We start from the raw sequence: 16,895 nt of genomic DNA, 5'->3' as shown, positions 1-16,895 counted from the left end.
CAGGCAGAAATGGTACAAGCAAGCGAGATTAAAACAATTTAACTTCCAAGCGAACTAATAATGGCACAGTTAGTCGCTATGCAGCACTGTTCTACAATACCGCGTCTCGGCAGAGAGACAGGGGAGCGACCACTCAGGGCAGGAGCGATGAGGAATCATAGTAATATAGTACTTGTTTAGAACCCTTGGAACTTGCTATATGGAAATGATGTTATATGCCTGCATGCAAATAAATATTATTTTTGGTGTGAAAAAGTTTAACATATGTATAATGATGGGCATCATTCCATTTACAGACTGATTGACTATGTCCAGTATCTAAAGATTTGAATCACTACTGTTATGATGCCAAATAAAGGTATATATTTTTCTCGCCTTTACATATTGAGTATTTAAAAAAGCTTTGAAATGTGAAAAAATAGAAAACCTTTCTGCAATGTATTAATGGTGCTTTTTGTGGAATAATATAACTGTTTGGATACAAAAAGTATGTATATAGGTTTTCTCGTGACATATTTGTGTTTAATTTCTAAAAACTTTAAGACAATGCATTTTTGTTCTGATGAGCGCTTGACCAAATGTATGTAATACAACTGTTAGGTAAAGATGTTTTCCCAAGCAAGAAAAAAGATTTTGTGTACATTTTGTGACTATGGACATACACTGTAATATCTATATCTGTTTTTTTAAGTAATGTATGTCTGCACTATCGTAAATATCATTTTTGTGTTTTTGTATTTTTATAGCCCTGAAGAAGTCCGGTAACGGACGCAATGCGTTGGCTATCCTTTTTAAAGAGAAAATTGAATAAAGAACTGATTTCAACTGAAGAGACTTCTTTACACTTTTTCTTGGGAAAACTATTAACTATTGTTGAATTGTATGCAATAGGACCATTGTCAAGAATACTTAAATAACATGTTGAATATCTGAAGGGTGCTGGGCCATCATTTGTGAATGACGTTTGACTTCGGACTTGCTTCATTTCTTTTTCAAGTACAGCGCAGCTGGGTGCTGATTGTGGGCCTTTGTGAAAGAAATTCTGTTAATTGCACCGCATGTCGGGCGCTGTGATTAACAGGAATCCTTTCACAAAGGCCTCAGGCAACCCAGAAATTGCTGTTTTTCGCTGCTCGCTTTTTAAATTAGGGCCTCAGTGCGAACGTGTGCGCGCTTCACACGCTACACTGCGCGCTCGGTGCCTTAAAGGGGCGCAGGTGCGTGCCTTACTGGGAACACTGCTCCTGTGTGCCAACGTTCATTCTGGTCTATCCTCTGCTTCAAATTCGTATCCAGAGCTCTGCTCTCCTTTTTATCAGTCATTTGACGACTTCTAATCGAAATTTAGTGTGCAAGCGGAACAGCGTTCCCTCTTAAAACGACATGCTTCAAACCATGACATGACCGCAGAAAATAGATTTCGGTCACAGCTATGTCTTAAGATACTTGGGTTCGGGCCATGATGCCAAGTTGTGTGATGAATGCGTCCCCATGCACCCGAAGGAGATCCAGGACTGCAGAGCTTTATGTCACCAGGACACAGGAAGAAGTCACAGGCCTTGCAGAAGCCCCTCTCCAAGTTGAGGGTGTGGACCCGCTCCCGATGCCATTCCTGCAAGCATCAGAAAGCGAAACAGGACTTGACCCCATCCCACCACTCTATGAAAAGAGAAGTTGCGAGGGCGTAAAGGGGAAAGTTGAGCTCTTTCCCGATCTTTGATTGAGGAGCCAATCCCTGAGTTGATCCTGGTGCACCCAAGTTTCCCGTTTCCTCAGGCAACACATCAGCAGGTCGAGGCCTATGGACCAACCGGTTGCTACTTTCTGACTGCGGTAGTGCTCCAAATCCGTGACAGCTCACCCAGTCCTCATAAAACTTGAGTGTGATCTGCTGCTTCTACTGCCTGTTTGGCTGTGGCTTGCCAGATGATGATGGTGGGCATGGGGATGATTTACCCCCCTGCTCCCACTATAATGATGACAGTCTTCACATGATGCTAGGGGGCTTGGTTCTTCCCCTGATACATGGTTAAATTGTCTTCTTGGGCTCCCAATGAAAGAGGATGCTTCCTTTGAAGTGCTAATTCGAAGAGCAGCTGAGTTCCTGGAGCTACAACTGCCTTGAGTTGGAGTCAAGACAAATGTCCTTATTGAAGTTTTGCAACCTGGGCCACCCTTTTCAGAGCCCTTGCTTCCATTCAATGAAGCCCACACTGACGCCTTATTGTGCACTTAGTCCAAGCCCTGTTTTAGTCAGACTTCATAGACAAACCCATTCACTAGCAGGCAGGGAGTCGAAAAGGGTGGAGGCATTCAGGAAATGAATGTTCTCTTCAGCTAGCGTAGCATTGAGGCCAGTCAGTGCTATTTGTTTATTTGGCCAATATATACGCATGCTGTCTGGGACATTGCTTGCAAGATCTTACCAGGTTGCTCAGGATGTGGCCACAGACATGATTCGTGCTGGCCTTGATGCTGCTGATTGTCTGGAACGGGTGAGAGACACCATTATTATGGTGCTACATTGCCATGTGTGTGTGAGCCACAGTTTTCTAAGATGTACAGGCCTCCTAATGGGTATGCCTTTTGATATCTCATGTCTATTTGGCAAAGAGGCTGATCTGCCTATCATAAGAGAGCACAGCCAAGGCACGCTTTCGGGGTCCTTCGGCCCCTGCCGAAGAATTACCTCACCAGTTCAAGAAATTCCATGGGGTTATCCTACAGGCAGTGCCAGTATCCCCAATCCCCTCTGCAGTCACCCCTGTCCTTCAGTGGCCGAGGACGTTAATCTGGCAGGCAGCTCACAGCACAACCTGTTTTTTAGTCCTCTAAGTATCACTTCTAAGTGGCAAGAGCTTCCAAGCCACTTTAGCTTCCCTTTAGTTGCGCATAACCATCATGTTAGGAGGCAGAAACCATTACTTTCTTCAAGGGTGGTGCACCATCGACAGATGGGTACTACAGATCGTACAGCATGGTTATCCATGGTCGCTTCTTTCTGCTCCACCACACCTAACTCACACCATGCAATCCCACAGACCTAACCTGAAGTTCAAGGTAGGCCAGAAGCATTTTCAGTTTGCTGTGTTCCTCTTCTGTCTCATCAGTGTCCCCTTGGTGTTCACAAAAGTGATGGAGGTCAGAGATATTAGTTCCCCTACCTGGAATAGTTGTTGTTAAAGGCAAGCTCACTCGTAGACCACTCGAGAGAATGGCAAACCTCTTGACTACATTGGGGCTCACGATCAACCAGGCTAAGTCAAACCTGATACCTTCACAGAGGATTCCTTTTATAGGAGCTGTCTTGGACACAGTGCAGTACAAGGCCTTCCCTCTGTTGGAAACGGCCCAGGGCATTTGGGCTATGATACCGATGTTTCATCTTCGCTCTTGGATCTTGATGAGATTAGCTCTAAAGCGTCTTGGCCTGCTAACCTCCTGCATCCTACTTGTTAACTACACCATCTGGAATATGCAGGCTCTGCAGTGGAATCTGAAGTCCCAATGAACCCAGCACCAAGGCAACCTCTCAGAAGCCATCCATGTTTTGGAGATGACAGCATGTGATTTGCAATGGTAGCTACTCAGTTGGAATTGAACCAATGGCAGTGCCTCTCTCTCTGCTGGGTTGTGGAGGTAGTAAATAGAAGACTCTGGTCTCCAGCACAAACCTTCGTCCATACTTTTAGGGCAGACAATCTCAGCTGGTGCTTCACGAATGGGATCTGCATCCGAAGTGGCACAAGGCGTCTTCCGACAAAGAAGAGAACCTTTGCTAACTCTTTTTGCCACTGTTTAGAATGCACAGTGTCAAACATTTTGCACATTGGAGCACAAGACTCCTGTACGCCTTCCTGCCTTTGCCTGTCATGCCCCTCCCCCGAGTTCATATGAAGATCAGGAGTGACGGGGCCAAGTCATCCTAGTAACTCCGGATGGGGCCATCAGGGTGTGGTACCTGGAACATCTGGTCATTAGTCCTGTCCACTGATCGCGTTACCACTCCAGAGCATCTTCTGTAGCATCAGCATGGGAGAGTTAGGCACCCAAACCTGCTCAATATACGGCTTTGTGCTTAAATGATATGAGCAATCAAATGATTAAGTATTCTCTACAGTTATGACCTACCTATTCGATTGTTTACTATCCAGGTGCGTAGGGGTTTCTTTATATAAACCCTTTGGATTGTTTTAGTCATTACAGAATATCTACTATCAAAGGTGAGTAAAGGTGGCATTAGCATAGTAAATGTACACTCACGACGTTAACTTGGCGATATGTTGAACATTAATATTGTGCATTTGATACAAGTAATATTATTATTATTAGTGTGTTTTATAAAGCGCACAGCTACCCCAACGGGGTGTCCCGGCACTATTGCTCAGTTAGCAGACATATGTAACAGAGGGCAGCTTTAAACAAAAAGGAACGTTTTTAGGGATCTGTGAAAAACGGGTTCTGATTGACTCAATCGGAGGGAAATCTGGAGTTTATTCCAATTGGTTGGAAGCACAGACTTGGAATGTTTTGCCACCCCTACGAGCTTTCTTGAATCTCGGGACGACTAATAACAGTTTGGAATTGGAGCGGAGGGCTCGGGAGTTGCAGTAAGGGCGCAGGCTCGATAAGAGAGAGGCTGATCCGAGTCCTTTTGTGGTCTGGAAAGCTAGGGTCATGGCTTTAAATTCGATCCTTTTGTGGACAGGAAGGCAGTGTAATTTCCGCAAATATGGGGAGATGTGTTCTCTGAGTGATATGCCACAGACTAGCCGGGCTGCGGCATTTTGGACCATCAGAAGTCTGTGGCACAGTCCTGTTGGTAGTCCAAGGTATAGGCCAGGTGCGATGTAATAAGTGCCTGGGCTACTGTTTTTCTGGGATTACTGGGCAGGTAATTGATACATTTTTTTATCATTTTAATTTTACTAAAACAGGCTACAGAAACGGTATGGATTTGATTGTGGAACGAGAGACACTTCTCCCAAGTATAGGTTGATAATATTGACTTCAGTATTTTGACAACCAAATATTCCAATATAAGTGTCCTCCAGTCTACCAGATCGTTACAATGTCCAAGGACAAAAGCAGAAACATCTTGGTCCACAACTGTACATTTGTCAGTGACTTTTTAGTAGAACTTAACATCCTCAATATAATATAAGAAACCCAAGTCCACCTGTTTCATTGCTGACCTCTCCAAGGGAGCAGGGGATACAGTCAAAGCAGCACACGGGCTCCCCTTCTCTGGCTGCCTTTCTGTACCCAGGAGGACAACTCTCACTGCAGACAGAGCGGGGGACCTGCAGGAAGAAAAGAAGACTGTATTCGAAAGATGGAGGACATGGGTAACACTTCCTGCCTGGGTAGAAGCAACACCTATCAGTAGGGCTGATGTAATTATTATTTTTTAATGTGGTAATACCAAAAAAAAGGGCCAGACCAGTCCCAGACTTCTATACGTGTTCATACTGAATTTGAACTGTTGCATGGGGTGGGGGAGGGGGGGCACAAAATCCAACTCACCTACCTATATACCCACCAAGCCATGTCTCACATAGTACTCAATGTCTACCCCTTTCTGCTTACATTTTATCAATTGCCCTTTCCCCTGAAGTGAAATACTTTTATTGGGCATTATCAACACTACTCAATGGGGGTGTTGTCCCTTGTATTTCACAGAGTCAATGCTCCTCAGAACAGGTGTTATAGTACTTATAGGGCAGTACCTGTACTTTTCTACAGTTCTCAATACTGTTGCTATATTTTTACTGGAAAGTTCTATGTCTCACGCTGTGACCAAAAAGCAAAGGCTCCTTGCTAGACCAAAGTGTCTGTTGCATCTGTCTGGATTTGGCAAGGCAGTGAATTTCACTCTTGACCCAGCATTTATATACACTTAACTTGTGTACCAAAGTGCAAGGCCAAAACACTTTCTCCGGAGACTACTGCAGAGTGCCAGGGTTTCCTCTTTCTTCTGCCACCCTGGAATTCATACCTCTTTATCACACTCATCCAGGTTATTTTTCAGCCCTTTTTTCTTACTTTTGTCACTGTTTACCCATATTTCTCTCTCCTCCTTTCTCTGCTTTTCTCAAGCAAATGTCTGATGCTGGAAAATAATTCCCAATCCACAAAAAAATGAGTGCCGGTGTTCAGCACCTGCAACCACCTGCAAACATTAAGCATTGCATTTACATTACTGTTAGTTAAAGTACTTCATTTGCTGAAGTGACTCTCATGACACTGGACCAGATGGCAGCCAAATGTGGGCAAGGGTGAAATGGAGAGTGTCATTCACAACAACAATAGGGTCCATTCGGTAAGCTCAGCTAATGCTTCCTCCTGCTTAGAAGGATGTGTTCTGTCAAGCTGAGGCGAAAACGCCAAAGGGCTCAGGCTGCTGCCCTTCATGGATGACAGATTTACTAAGATTATATAATCTATGCTCAGTGGCCTATCATGGTGCTGTATGCCCTTTATCAGCCTTGGTTGGGTGACTAAAGACAGCCATAAACAGGGTGCAATGAGTCTCTAGCACCTCCTTAAACTGTACATTCCAAGCAAATGATAGCAACACCACTGCTGCAGAAGAAAGAACAATACAGCTCCAAAGAACTGTACCCTACGTATGAGAAGAGACACCTTGTATTGACTCCTTAGATGCCAAACGACCACCCTCTCAATTCATAAATACTCCATTCACACATTGATGATTGTGACTGCTCAACTAATTCTTGCACCTGTTTTGATCTTGTTTTTTCCTAGGCGGTTGTAAGCACTTGTTCTATGAATGCATGCTGTTGCCTGCCCTTCAGAAATGCATTTTTGCAGAGGCACTTTAGTCTGAAAATAAATGTCAGAACAGGCTGGTGCTTGTGAGTGATTCGGACACACCTGCCCACCTTTGGCACATGACTTAATGATATTTCTCAATCCTCTTTACACACAAGGTAATTACCAAACTGAAGAGGGAGATAACAATCACTGGCCTAGATGCACTGAACCTCCATCATATCGTTCACACACCCACACACGTTGCTGGACACATTCTAGATGTCATTTTTAAGAATACAGAACTAGTTACCTTTCAAACAATAACTCAACTCACATGGTCAGACCACCATTTTCTTGCTTACCAACGTAGAACAACCCACCTAAAACCACCGTGCATGGAACAAACTCAATCTTAAACACTTAAAAACAGATCCAACTTCCCGTACAGATCTAGACACGATACATTTTGTTCAAAAACAATATGAGTGGCTACAGGAAGCTTTTAACATGTTCCGTGACGACGCGAGCACTACCTTCCAGGTGCTGCACACGACCAACGGCCGACGCTGCCCCGCCCACTGTGTAGAACGCCCGCACGATGCCGGAATGTCCGCTGCGGTAAACAGGTTAATATCCTAAAACCACTAAAACAACATAGCAGAACAAAAGAAAACAGATACCTTGTAGAACTACATAACTAAAAGAGATAACAACACAATTTAGAAAGCTGCAACGTGCATGGCTCAAAACTAACACCAATTAAAACAAACTTCGCCTACAGAAACTTAACAGGTTATACAAGCCAGCTATCAAAAAAGCTAAACTAAATACTATTCAGACCGAATAAAAAATGCTAAATATGCAAATAAAGAATTCTATAAAATTCTCACTGAACTTCCTAATCAAAATTGCAGAGCAAAAGCTCATCCCATTACTCAAGATTTCACAGACAAACTGACAAATCATTACACGGCCAAAGCAGACACATTGGACTCCTATTTAAAACTAAGAAAAACCACCATCACCAACCCTTTTCCAAAATAACAACCCCAGAATATGCTAACCCAGCCTCTTCATTCCTTGTAACAAATTTTGCATGATGAATTTATGGACCTGATCAAAGCAAGCCGGCCTGTCGGCAGCCGTTCTGACCAATGTCCACCCCAAACCTGTAAGAGAATTCTTCTAACAACCTCTGCTGCCACACCAGTAAGAAAAATCATCAACAATTCCTTAACTGCAGGAATATTTCCAGAAAAGTCATACCTGCTCCCATTACTAAAAAAAAGAAACCTGGACCCGCTAAACCCCGACAACTACAGACTGATTAAAAATGGACCCTTCCTGAGCAAACTGATAGAAAGAGCAGCATTTGCCCAGATGTCACAGTTCATTGAAGATTATGCCATACTTTCAGACTGTCAACCGGGATTCCACCCAGAAAGAGGCACTGAATCTGCCCTTCTTGCCTTCTGGGCTGACCTAAAGAACACAGTTGCCCAGAATGGGGTTGCTGCGCTACCTCTCTTTGATCTCTCAGTTTCCTTTGACACAGTTGTCAATGACACTCTGATAAAAAGACTCTACAAAGCCAGCAGAGAGAGGACTGCTCTAGACTGGATAACATCCTACCTTCACTACAGAACTAATGTATTTCATACCCCCTTTCTCTTCCGAACCATACTGCACAAAAGCATGGGTTTCTCAAGGCTCTATCATCTCACACATGCTTTTCAACATCTACATATTGTCATTACCAGCTCTAGTCAATCAAGTTCACTTCACGTGCTATAACTATGCAGATGACGCACAAATACTCCTTAAACTGGAATGCCTCAAATACAATGGAAACCCACCCGTTTTCTGTTGTATCAGAGCCATGGATCAGTGGATGACATGGAGACATCTCAAATTGAATGCTTCAAAAATGGAAATACTCGTGTGGCGACTGGAAAAATTATGACCCACTTGCCGCGTGGACTGATGATCTGGGAACCCTGCCTAAAGTATCCAAGATAGTAAGAAACCTCAGAATTATCATCCTCTCCAAGCTATCCCTGAATGCCCAAGTGGCCAAACTATCAAGATCAAGTTTCGTTACTATAAAAACTCTGTGTCGCATCTTCCCCCACCTGGGATTTTGACACAAGGTCCAGGCAACCATCTATCTTGTTCTGTCCAAACTTGATTGTGCCAGTAGCCTCTACCACAGATCATCTTTAACCACTATGAAAAGACTACAACGGATTCAGAACTGCCAGATGACTCTTACATATAAAGCAGCAAGCCCACATCTCCCTTGCTTTGAAAGCCCTACATTTGTTACCGGTTTCCAGAATATCCACAATCAAGCTGCTTCGTATCACCCACAAAGCAATACATGGAACAGGACCGCTCTTCATTCGGAATATAATCACAAAATACATTATTCAAATGAACCTCCTCTCTTGAGTGGCACCTCACCTCAAAATCCCACGATACAAGAATAAACCACCCACCACCTCCTCTTTACTCATCCCAAACCCCCTCCTACTGCTATGAAGGTTAAAAAATGTTTTAATCCTTCCCTCTTCTATTCCTTCACCCTTCCGTTTCAATCCAAATAGCAGACTAGCATGTCCACCGCTCAAGTAAATTTCATATTACCCTACACTAATTTCCCCATTAGTCCTGTTTGGGTTCCGGTGTAGCATTCGACCTGCCAAAATTGCTTCAACACCTCATCAGGTAGCAAGCACTATATAAATGCAAACAATTCCCTCTTTTATCCTTCCACTATGATTTTACAATCCAAATAACAGACTAACATGTCCACCGCTGAAATCAAATTAATTTCCTGATTCCATGCACTAATTCACTACTAATCCTTGTTGGGTTCTGCAGTTGTGTGATACTTGCAGAAAAGTGCTTTATCACCTTATCAGGATTGGAAAGCGCTATATAAATGCAAACCGTTCCCTCTTCTATCCTTCCACTAGGTTTTTACAATCCAAATAACAGACTAACATGTCCACCGCTGAAATCAAATTAATTTCCTGATTCCATGCACTAATTCACCACTAATCCTTGTTGGGTTCCGCAGTTGTGTGATACTTGCAGAAAAGTGCTTTATCACCTTATCAGGATTGGAAAGCACTATATAAATGCAAACTTTTCCCTCTTCTATGCCTCCACTATCCTTCTCAATCCAAATAACAGACTAACGTATGCATCGCTCAAATTAATTTAATGTTTCACTATACTAATTCACCACTAATCCTTTTGTGTTCCTGAGTAGCATTCTCCTCCCTTGTCAGGGGTAGTAAGCAATATAAAAATGCAATTACAATAACTAAGGCAGTCTTAATGACTGCTACTTCCATTCGGCTCTGTACGCATATATTACGCCTTTGTATTAACTCTGCCTACGTTGACCCCGAATTGCTACTTGCTGTGGCAGACTCTAGTGTTGCTGGTGTAGAGTGACCGACATGCCTTGTCCTTTGAAATGTTTGCCCTGCTTATGCATGTCTATATTTTCTGTTGCTGTGTTCGCCTTGTTGTAACTGTAGTGTTTTCTGGACTACAGCATCTGGTGACTTGACAGTACCCCTGCAAAGTCTCCCTTTTTAAGGGAACAGGCAAGTTGTATGCTTCAAGTCTATGAACATTCCGAATTCCCCCGACATCCTTGGGACCAGGAAAGCAATGTAGGAAACTCACAATCCCAATTATGATGCATGGGGGCTTTCACAGTTGCTTGTTTCTGAAGTAAGAATTGAACAGCATTGCCAACCTGTTATTTGGGCAGAATGGCCATGAAGTTGACCATTGATTCTGATGAAGGCTAAGAAAACTAAATTTTGTATCCTGATCTGACCACTTGAAGGACCCATTGATCTGAGGAAATGTTCTTCTCAGGCCTCAATGAAATAATGTTGGCATTCTCCTACCAAAAATCCATGGTAACTTTCAGCATTGATAGGACCACTGTTGATTTGATTACATCTGTTTCTGGTTCTTAAATTTGCAATCATTCTAGTTCTTCCTTTTGACTTTCCTGGCCTGAGTTTGAGCTGCTCCACTCTGGAAGGTTAACGAAAGCAATACTTCTTCCCATAACTCAATGACAAAGAAAAAAGATATGTGCTGTTGCTGCTGATGTAGTTATCTAAAATTGGAAATATGCACCCTCTCCCTAAAGAGCCTATGTATCTTCTCCTATGGACCAAGCTACTGAGTTCCCTCAAATGACAAAGGAAGAGCAACCGATTTTTGTGCTGTGTCAGTATGCCCCTCTTTACGTTCTGTTGTGCTGCAGTGAAGGGACTACTAACTAAAATGAGCCATGGACGGCATCCAAAGAGATATCCGAGAGTTCAGTCTGATGGTCCATCCCTTCAAGCAAATCAGAACATTCATTGCTATGTTTCCACAGATTTAAACATCTATGTGAAAGCTGTAATTTAGGATTGAGCTGTATATAACCCATGAATAATCACAAATATCCTTTTTTCACGGAAGAATCTATCTGATTTGATAGATCTTTCAAGATCTACCCCTCCACTCTTTATGCACAACCAGGTTGCACACCAGGGAAACTGCAGAAGCTGCTTCATGTAATTTATCCTCCATTAATGATAATATGTAAAGAAGAGCCATAAAGTGGGGAAGGACTATTTTATCCAGATCCTTCCAAGCCCTTAGTATCACATCCATAATGGTTGGATGAATAGTAAGACTTTGTTGAAGGGTACCCTAGAAGTGATGCAACAGTGCTTTCAGAATACCCCATTCAAATTGAAAGCCCACGCAGTGAGCTGTTTCCTGAAACTTATCACGCATGCGAGTACATTATTCAATATCTCTGCAAAGCAATGCAGCTAAGAGCCTGAATAACATTCACCTCAATGAAGAATGAAGCAGAGTGCTGATAGGACGAGGACATTTCATGAACCTTACACACACCTTTCAGGGGTAGATCTGGTGTTTAGACTCATAGAAAGTGCATGGATCTTTTCACATTCTCCAGCACACCTAATGCCATGCACAACTGCTGGCCAGGCTCACTGCTCTGGGCATCTGTGGGCTGGCACACCAACGGCTCGAATCCTTCTTGTTAGGTCGGTCCCAGAGAATCCAGTTGGGAGAGCGGGTATCGGACAAAAGGCATCCTTAGTTGCTGCGTCCCTCAAGGCTCTGCCCTGCTGCTCTTTAACATTTAATTGCAGCCGCAGGTTACGGCATTAGCCAACTTGGATTGTAGAGTCTTCAACTATGCTGCCAGGTATATTAAGGAGTGTCTTCCGCTGTTGGCTTGACGGATCCGTGAGGTGTCTGCAATGGAGAGGGAGGCAGAGCAGAGGTGGCTGGATGGTTGGTGGAAGGTTAGGCAGTTGTTGATGTATGCTAGTCCTTCGTTGTGCAGGGCCTTGTGGTGTGGGTCAGCATTTTGAACTGGCATCTCTTCTGGATTGGGAACAAGTTTAGTTTCCAGAGATGGGGTGTGATGGGGGTCCTTCTGTGGAAGTCGAGGATGAGTCTTGCATCTGACTTCTGTAATGTTTGGAGTCTCTTCAGGAGGTTTGCTGTGATTCCTACATAGACCGTGTTACTGTAGTCCAGACTACTGGTGATGAGTGCCTGCGTAATGGTTCTTCTAGGGTTTACTGGGAGCCACCTGAAGATGTTGCAGAGCATGCGCAGGGTGTGGAAGCGCCTGCGTTGACTTGTTTCTTCATGGATAGCTTGTTATCTAGGACAATACCTAGGTTACGGGCCTGGTAAGTTGGGTAAGGAATTGGGCCGAGCTCTACTGGCCACCATGAGCGGTTCCACAGTGAGATGTTCCCAAAGATGAGGACTTCTGTTTTCTCTGAGTTGAGTTTAACATAACATAAAACATAACATGTGTATTTGTAAAGCGCACGTTCACCCTTAGGTTTCTTGGCGCTGAATAACAGATGTTTATTGTTACCCAACTCAATGGTACTCATTTTATCGACCTCAGATGGATGAAAGGCTGAGTGGACCCGCCAGGTTTAAGACAGTTGTACTTCATCCAGTCTGCAACTTTCATCATGCATCTGAGGAAGTTAGCTTTGGTGGTTCGGGGAGTCTTTGGACAGGGAGAGGATGATCTGGGTGTTGTCAGCATAGGAGATGATGTTGAGCATGTGTGATCTGACAGTGTCGGCCAGGGGGTCATGTAGGTGTTGAAGAGGGTCGGGCTAGGGGAGTATCCTGTGGGACCCACAGATGATCTTCCTTGGCTCTGAGGTGAACAGTACCAGACGGATCTTTGAGGTGATCCATTTGAATGCATTTCCTTGAATCCTGATGTGGTGGAGTCTGTTGATCAGGATGTGGCGAGATACGGTATCAAACACAGTGGAAAGGTCCAAGAGGATGAAGGCTGCTGTTTCCCCGGGGTCCAGGAGGCCTCTGATATTGTTAGTGGCTTCGATCAGGGCTGACTTGGTGCTGTGGTTGGTTTGAAATCTGGATTGGGAAAGGTCCAGGACGTTGTGTCTTCTAGGTTTTGGGTGAGTTGCTGGTTAATCACTTTCTCAAGGACTTTTGCAGGGTAGGGGAGTAGTGAGATGGGCCGGTACTTCTTCAGATCGGCTGGGTTGGTGGATGGTTTCTTTAGGAGGGGCCTCACTTCAGCGGATTTCCATTCCTCAGTAGAGAAGGCCTTGGTGATGTATGTGTTCAGGACCTTCCTGAGTTTATTGCCGATTGCTGATGAACCGATTCTCTAAGAGACCAGAGGGCGCTGTCGAGTAAACGAACGTCGAGCGAGGAACAAGACTAGGAAGACGCCGACTGCAGCACCTGGCACCCGGCACCCGGCATGGATAAGCCTGTAAACCGCCTGAAAAATGAGGCAAGCAGGCAAAAAAAGACGCTGATTGAGGCCAACCCGCTGCAAGGGTATACCACGGAGGCCGAAAGCATCCTGGACGTGGTAGGAGCCGCGAGCTGTGTCCCGGGCGGGGCCGGAGCGGCAAGAGCCCCCTGGACGCGGCAGTAGCCACGAGTGGTGTTGCCGATTGTCTTCCTTCCGAGGTTGTAGACATGGTGGGGTCATGGGAGCCCCAGAGTGCACGGAGTTCATGATGGCAGTAGTTTCTAGCGTGTTGAGGGGTTCTCAGTGGGTGAGTAGGTGTTCGGTGTTTGTGTTCGTGGGTGTGAGTCGGTTGATGCTGTCAGTTGCGGTGCGTTGGTTTTCAAAGTTTTCATTGATGGTCAAGATCTTGTCATGGAAGAAGTCTGAAAAGTTGTCGCACAGTTCCTGGGAGGGAGTAATGTCATTGTTGATTGGTGAACTCCTTCATGATGGTGAAGAGTTCTTTGCGGTGGCTTGCACTGGCTTCAATGTGGCCTGCTAGGACGTTCTTTGTTTCTTTCAGGAGGCAGTGGTACTGGTTGAGAGCAGTCCTGTAGGTGTTGCGGTCTGTTAAAACACTCCCACTTCCTTTCGAGTGCAGTTCCTCATTGAACCAGCTTGCTCTTTTCTTTGCTGTTTTGCCTTTGTTGTCTTGGCAGGGGTGATGGTATTGGCACATTTTGAGAGCCACTGAGTGAAGTGATTTGCTGGTTGTTTGCGGTCATGTGTAAGGTATGGGAGGCGGGAGCAGAGTGTATCAATCCACTGCTCTTCTGGTATCTTTTCCAGTCTCTGCGCATGAATCGGATGAGGCCGGCGCTTGGGTAGTTGGGTCCTGTGATGGTGAAATGTACACTGTGGTGGTCGGACCAGGGGTGTAGGGTTGTGTAGTGTGGATGTATCTGACTGTTGCTGGAGGTAAAGATGTGGGGTGGGGTCAGTTATAAGCTGTTTGAATCAGATGTTGCTCATGCTTTCCAGGAGGTCGGTGGAGTTGGTGTTACTGTGGTCGTCAAGGTGAAAGTTAAGGTCCCTCAGGAAGATGTAGTGCTCTACGTCAATTGCTAGTGAGGCAATGACGCCTGGGAAGGTGTTGCAGAAGCTGGGGGTGTGGTGCTGGTGCTCTGTAGGCAAGGGTACCTCTTATGGTGCTTTTCCAATCTGTGTGGAGCTGGTATTCCATTACTGGTGTTGGATTGTCGGGCATGATGTGCAGCAGATGTTGTCCCTGTAGATGATGGGGATTCCACCTCTGTACTACCATAACAAAATCTGGTGGTCAAGTGAAGAAAGAGAGCAAAAGAGAAAAACAGATATTTCCACAACAGGAGTATAAAGAACACTGGGAAGCGACCTCATTGAAGAAAGTCGGATTTCCATCAACTGCCAAGAGAGGCCGGCGTCAACATTTGGATATCCTACCGCCACATCTCTTGATGATCGCAAAAAGAAAGATGTGTAGAAGAAGAGTTACAAGAATAACCCATGTAGTCATTAGATACAACAGATAGGATATGTATATGGTTAGGTGATGGAAAATATTTGGGCTGTGCAAAGTGAGTGAAATTTGTGCCGTTGGTTTGGTGTCTGTGTGTGATCTTATAACCTTCAAGGATGGCGGTGGCGATATCTGGTGCGGATGCAGGGTGAAGCCACGTTTCTGTGAGAAGATAATGACCGGGGTGATGGAGGAGAGCATGTCCCAGAAAGAATGTGCATTGAGTGGGATGCCCTGGAGGTTCGCTGTGGGGGTCTTAGTTGATGTAGCTAGCCCAGCTGTATTGGCGGTGTTGCTGGTGTCGTTGGAAGCCTCAGTGCTGATGGTGAAGTGACAGCGTCGACTGGAGGATTGTCCTTTGGTGGTCTGTGGGGATGTGCAGCAGCAGAGAGTGTTGGCACATCTGGGGTTCAGGGGCTTGAAGGTCTGCTGCAGTGTATCTTCATGGGGTCAAAGAGCTAGAGGACCTGGTGCTGGGCATGGTCCAGGTGCGGATGGGCACAAACAGGCTTGCTTTAAGCATGGCCGCGTAGTAGCTTCCATATGTAACACTGGGTAGTGGGAGGGGTCGGCAGGAAGGTTAGAGCTAGAAGTGGTGGAAATTGCTAAATGAAAAAGGCACCCAAGAACTTACAATCAGCAAAGACTGATGCAGATGTGGCAAAGGTGCAACAAGTGTAAATAAAGCAACACGTGGAAACCAATAAAACACTAAATTAGAACAATAAAGTAACAGTAGCAAACGATCTCAGCCAGTCATGGTCCACCCAGCACGGTCGAACCAGGAGCTCAGGTTCTACTGTGCTGTCAGTAACCCAGGGAGCCAATGCTAGTGTTAGTAGAAATAGGGGCGAGCGGAGCTTAGGGCCACAGAGGTGTAAGGCTGTTCTAAATATCCGTACTGGTGAGCATAATTAATGACTGCACTTTAAAGAAGAAGTGGCATCGACTATCATGACATCAAGAATTAGTAAAGGCAGCCCTGCTGCCAGAGTTAAAACATTCCCACTGTTCAAAGACAACTACATCAGACTTGATGGTTTCCTTGCTGGAGGCAAAGGTAATGCCCCAGTGGGATCTATATTGACAATTATAGGTCACCTCAGATCACTTTAGATTTCTGAGTGCAGGTATGCTGCAAAATGTGTTTGGATCTTTGTAAGGCTCTTTGTGGAGTTCTTATGCACCACCGTTCTTGTTGAATTTAGGGCTTCATCTGGACTAGCTGGAGAAATGGCATTTTTATGCTGGGTGTCTGAGCTGCCGGGTCGCATCAACTACAGATTCTGCCTGAAGTTTCTTCTGTGATCACACCACATAACAAAGGGACCCCAAAGACTAGTTTTAAATAATTCATCCTTTTCATAAAATAAACACTGTTTCACCAAAGCATTTCTGTTGAGCAGCACACATGCAATTTAGGGCAAACAAAGACTTAACAACATAATAAACATAGAGATGTTTGTGAAGAAATGAAATATAAAAAAAATAAACTGCTTAGAAAAAATAACTTTCATACTATTAAGTCCACATGACAGGCATTAGGCATCCACGTTTTGGTCCATGTTCGTCCTTATGAAGTGAACCATCTTTGGTACAAATGTACTAATATCCACAATCCTGAATAAAGTATACTGAATCACAGTTACAATTGTTCGAGGTAGTGTAAGGTCTAAGTTGAACAAGTATAAATGAGTCAACGCTTTATTAGTAAGGGTTAGCTCCCTAGTATATAGAACAAGCTGTTGT

At 44.6% G+C, this 16,895-nt stretch overlaps 1 protein-coding gene across 1 annotated transcript in view; it reads right to left on the bottom strand.

Annotated features, from left to right (window-relative positions):
* LOC147693333 (vomeronasal type-2 receptor 26-like) overlaps positions 1-16,895 on the bottom strand; it is a 169,114-nt gene that overhangs the window by 21,779 nt on the left and 130,440 nt on the right. The window contains exon 4 of the mRNA XM_086935938.1: positions 5,180-5,303. Coding sequence (XP_086792064.1) covers positions 5,180-5,303 — 124 coding nt within the window. The remainder of the gene's footprint in view (positions 1-5,179; positions 5,304-16,895) is intronic.

The sequence above is a fragment of the Lissotriton vulgaris genome, chromosome 8, assembly GCF_964263255.1.
Source record: "Lissotriton vulgaris chromosome 8, aLisVul1.2, whole genome shotgun sequence".
Lineage (NCBI taxonomy): Eukaryota > Metazoa > Chordata > Amphibia > Caudata > Salamandridae > Lissotriton > Lissotriton vulgaris.
Note: the sequence above shows the minus strand (reverse complement) of the source record. Positions and strands in the feature narration are given on the sequence as shown.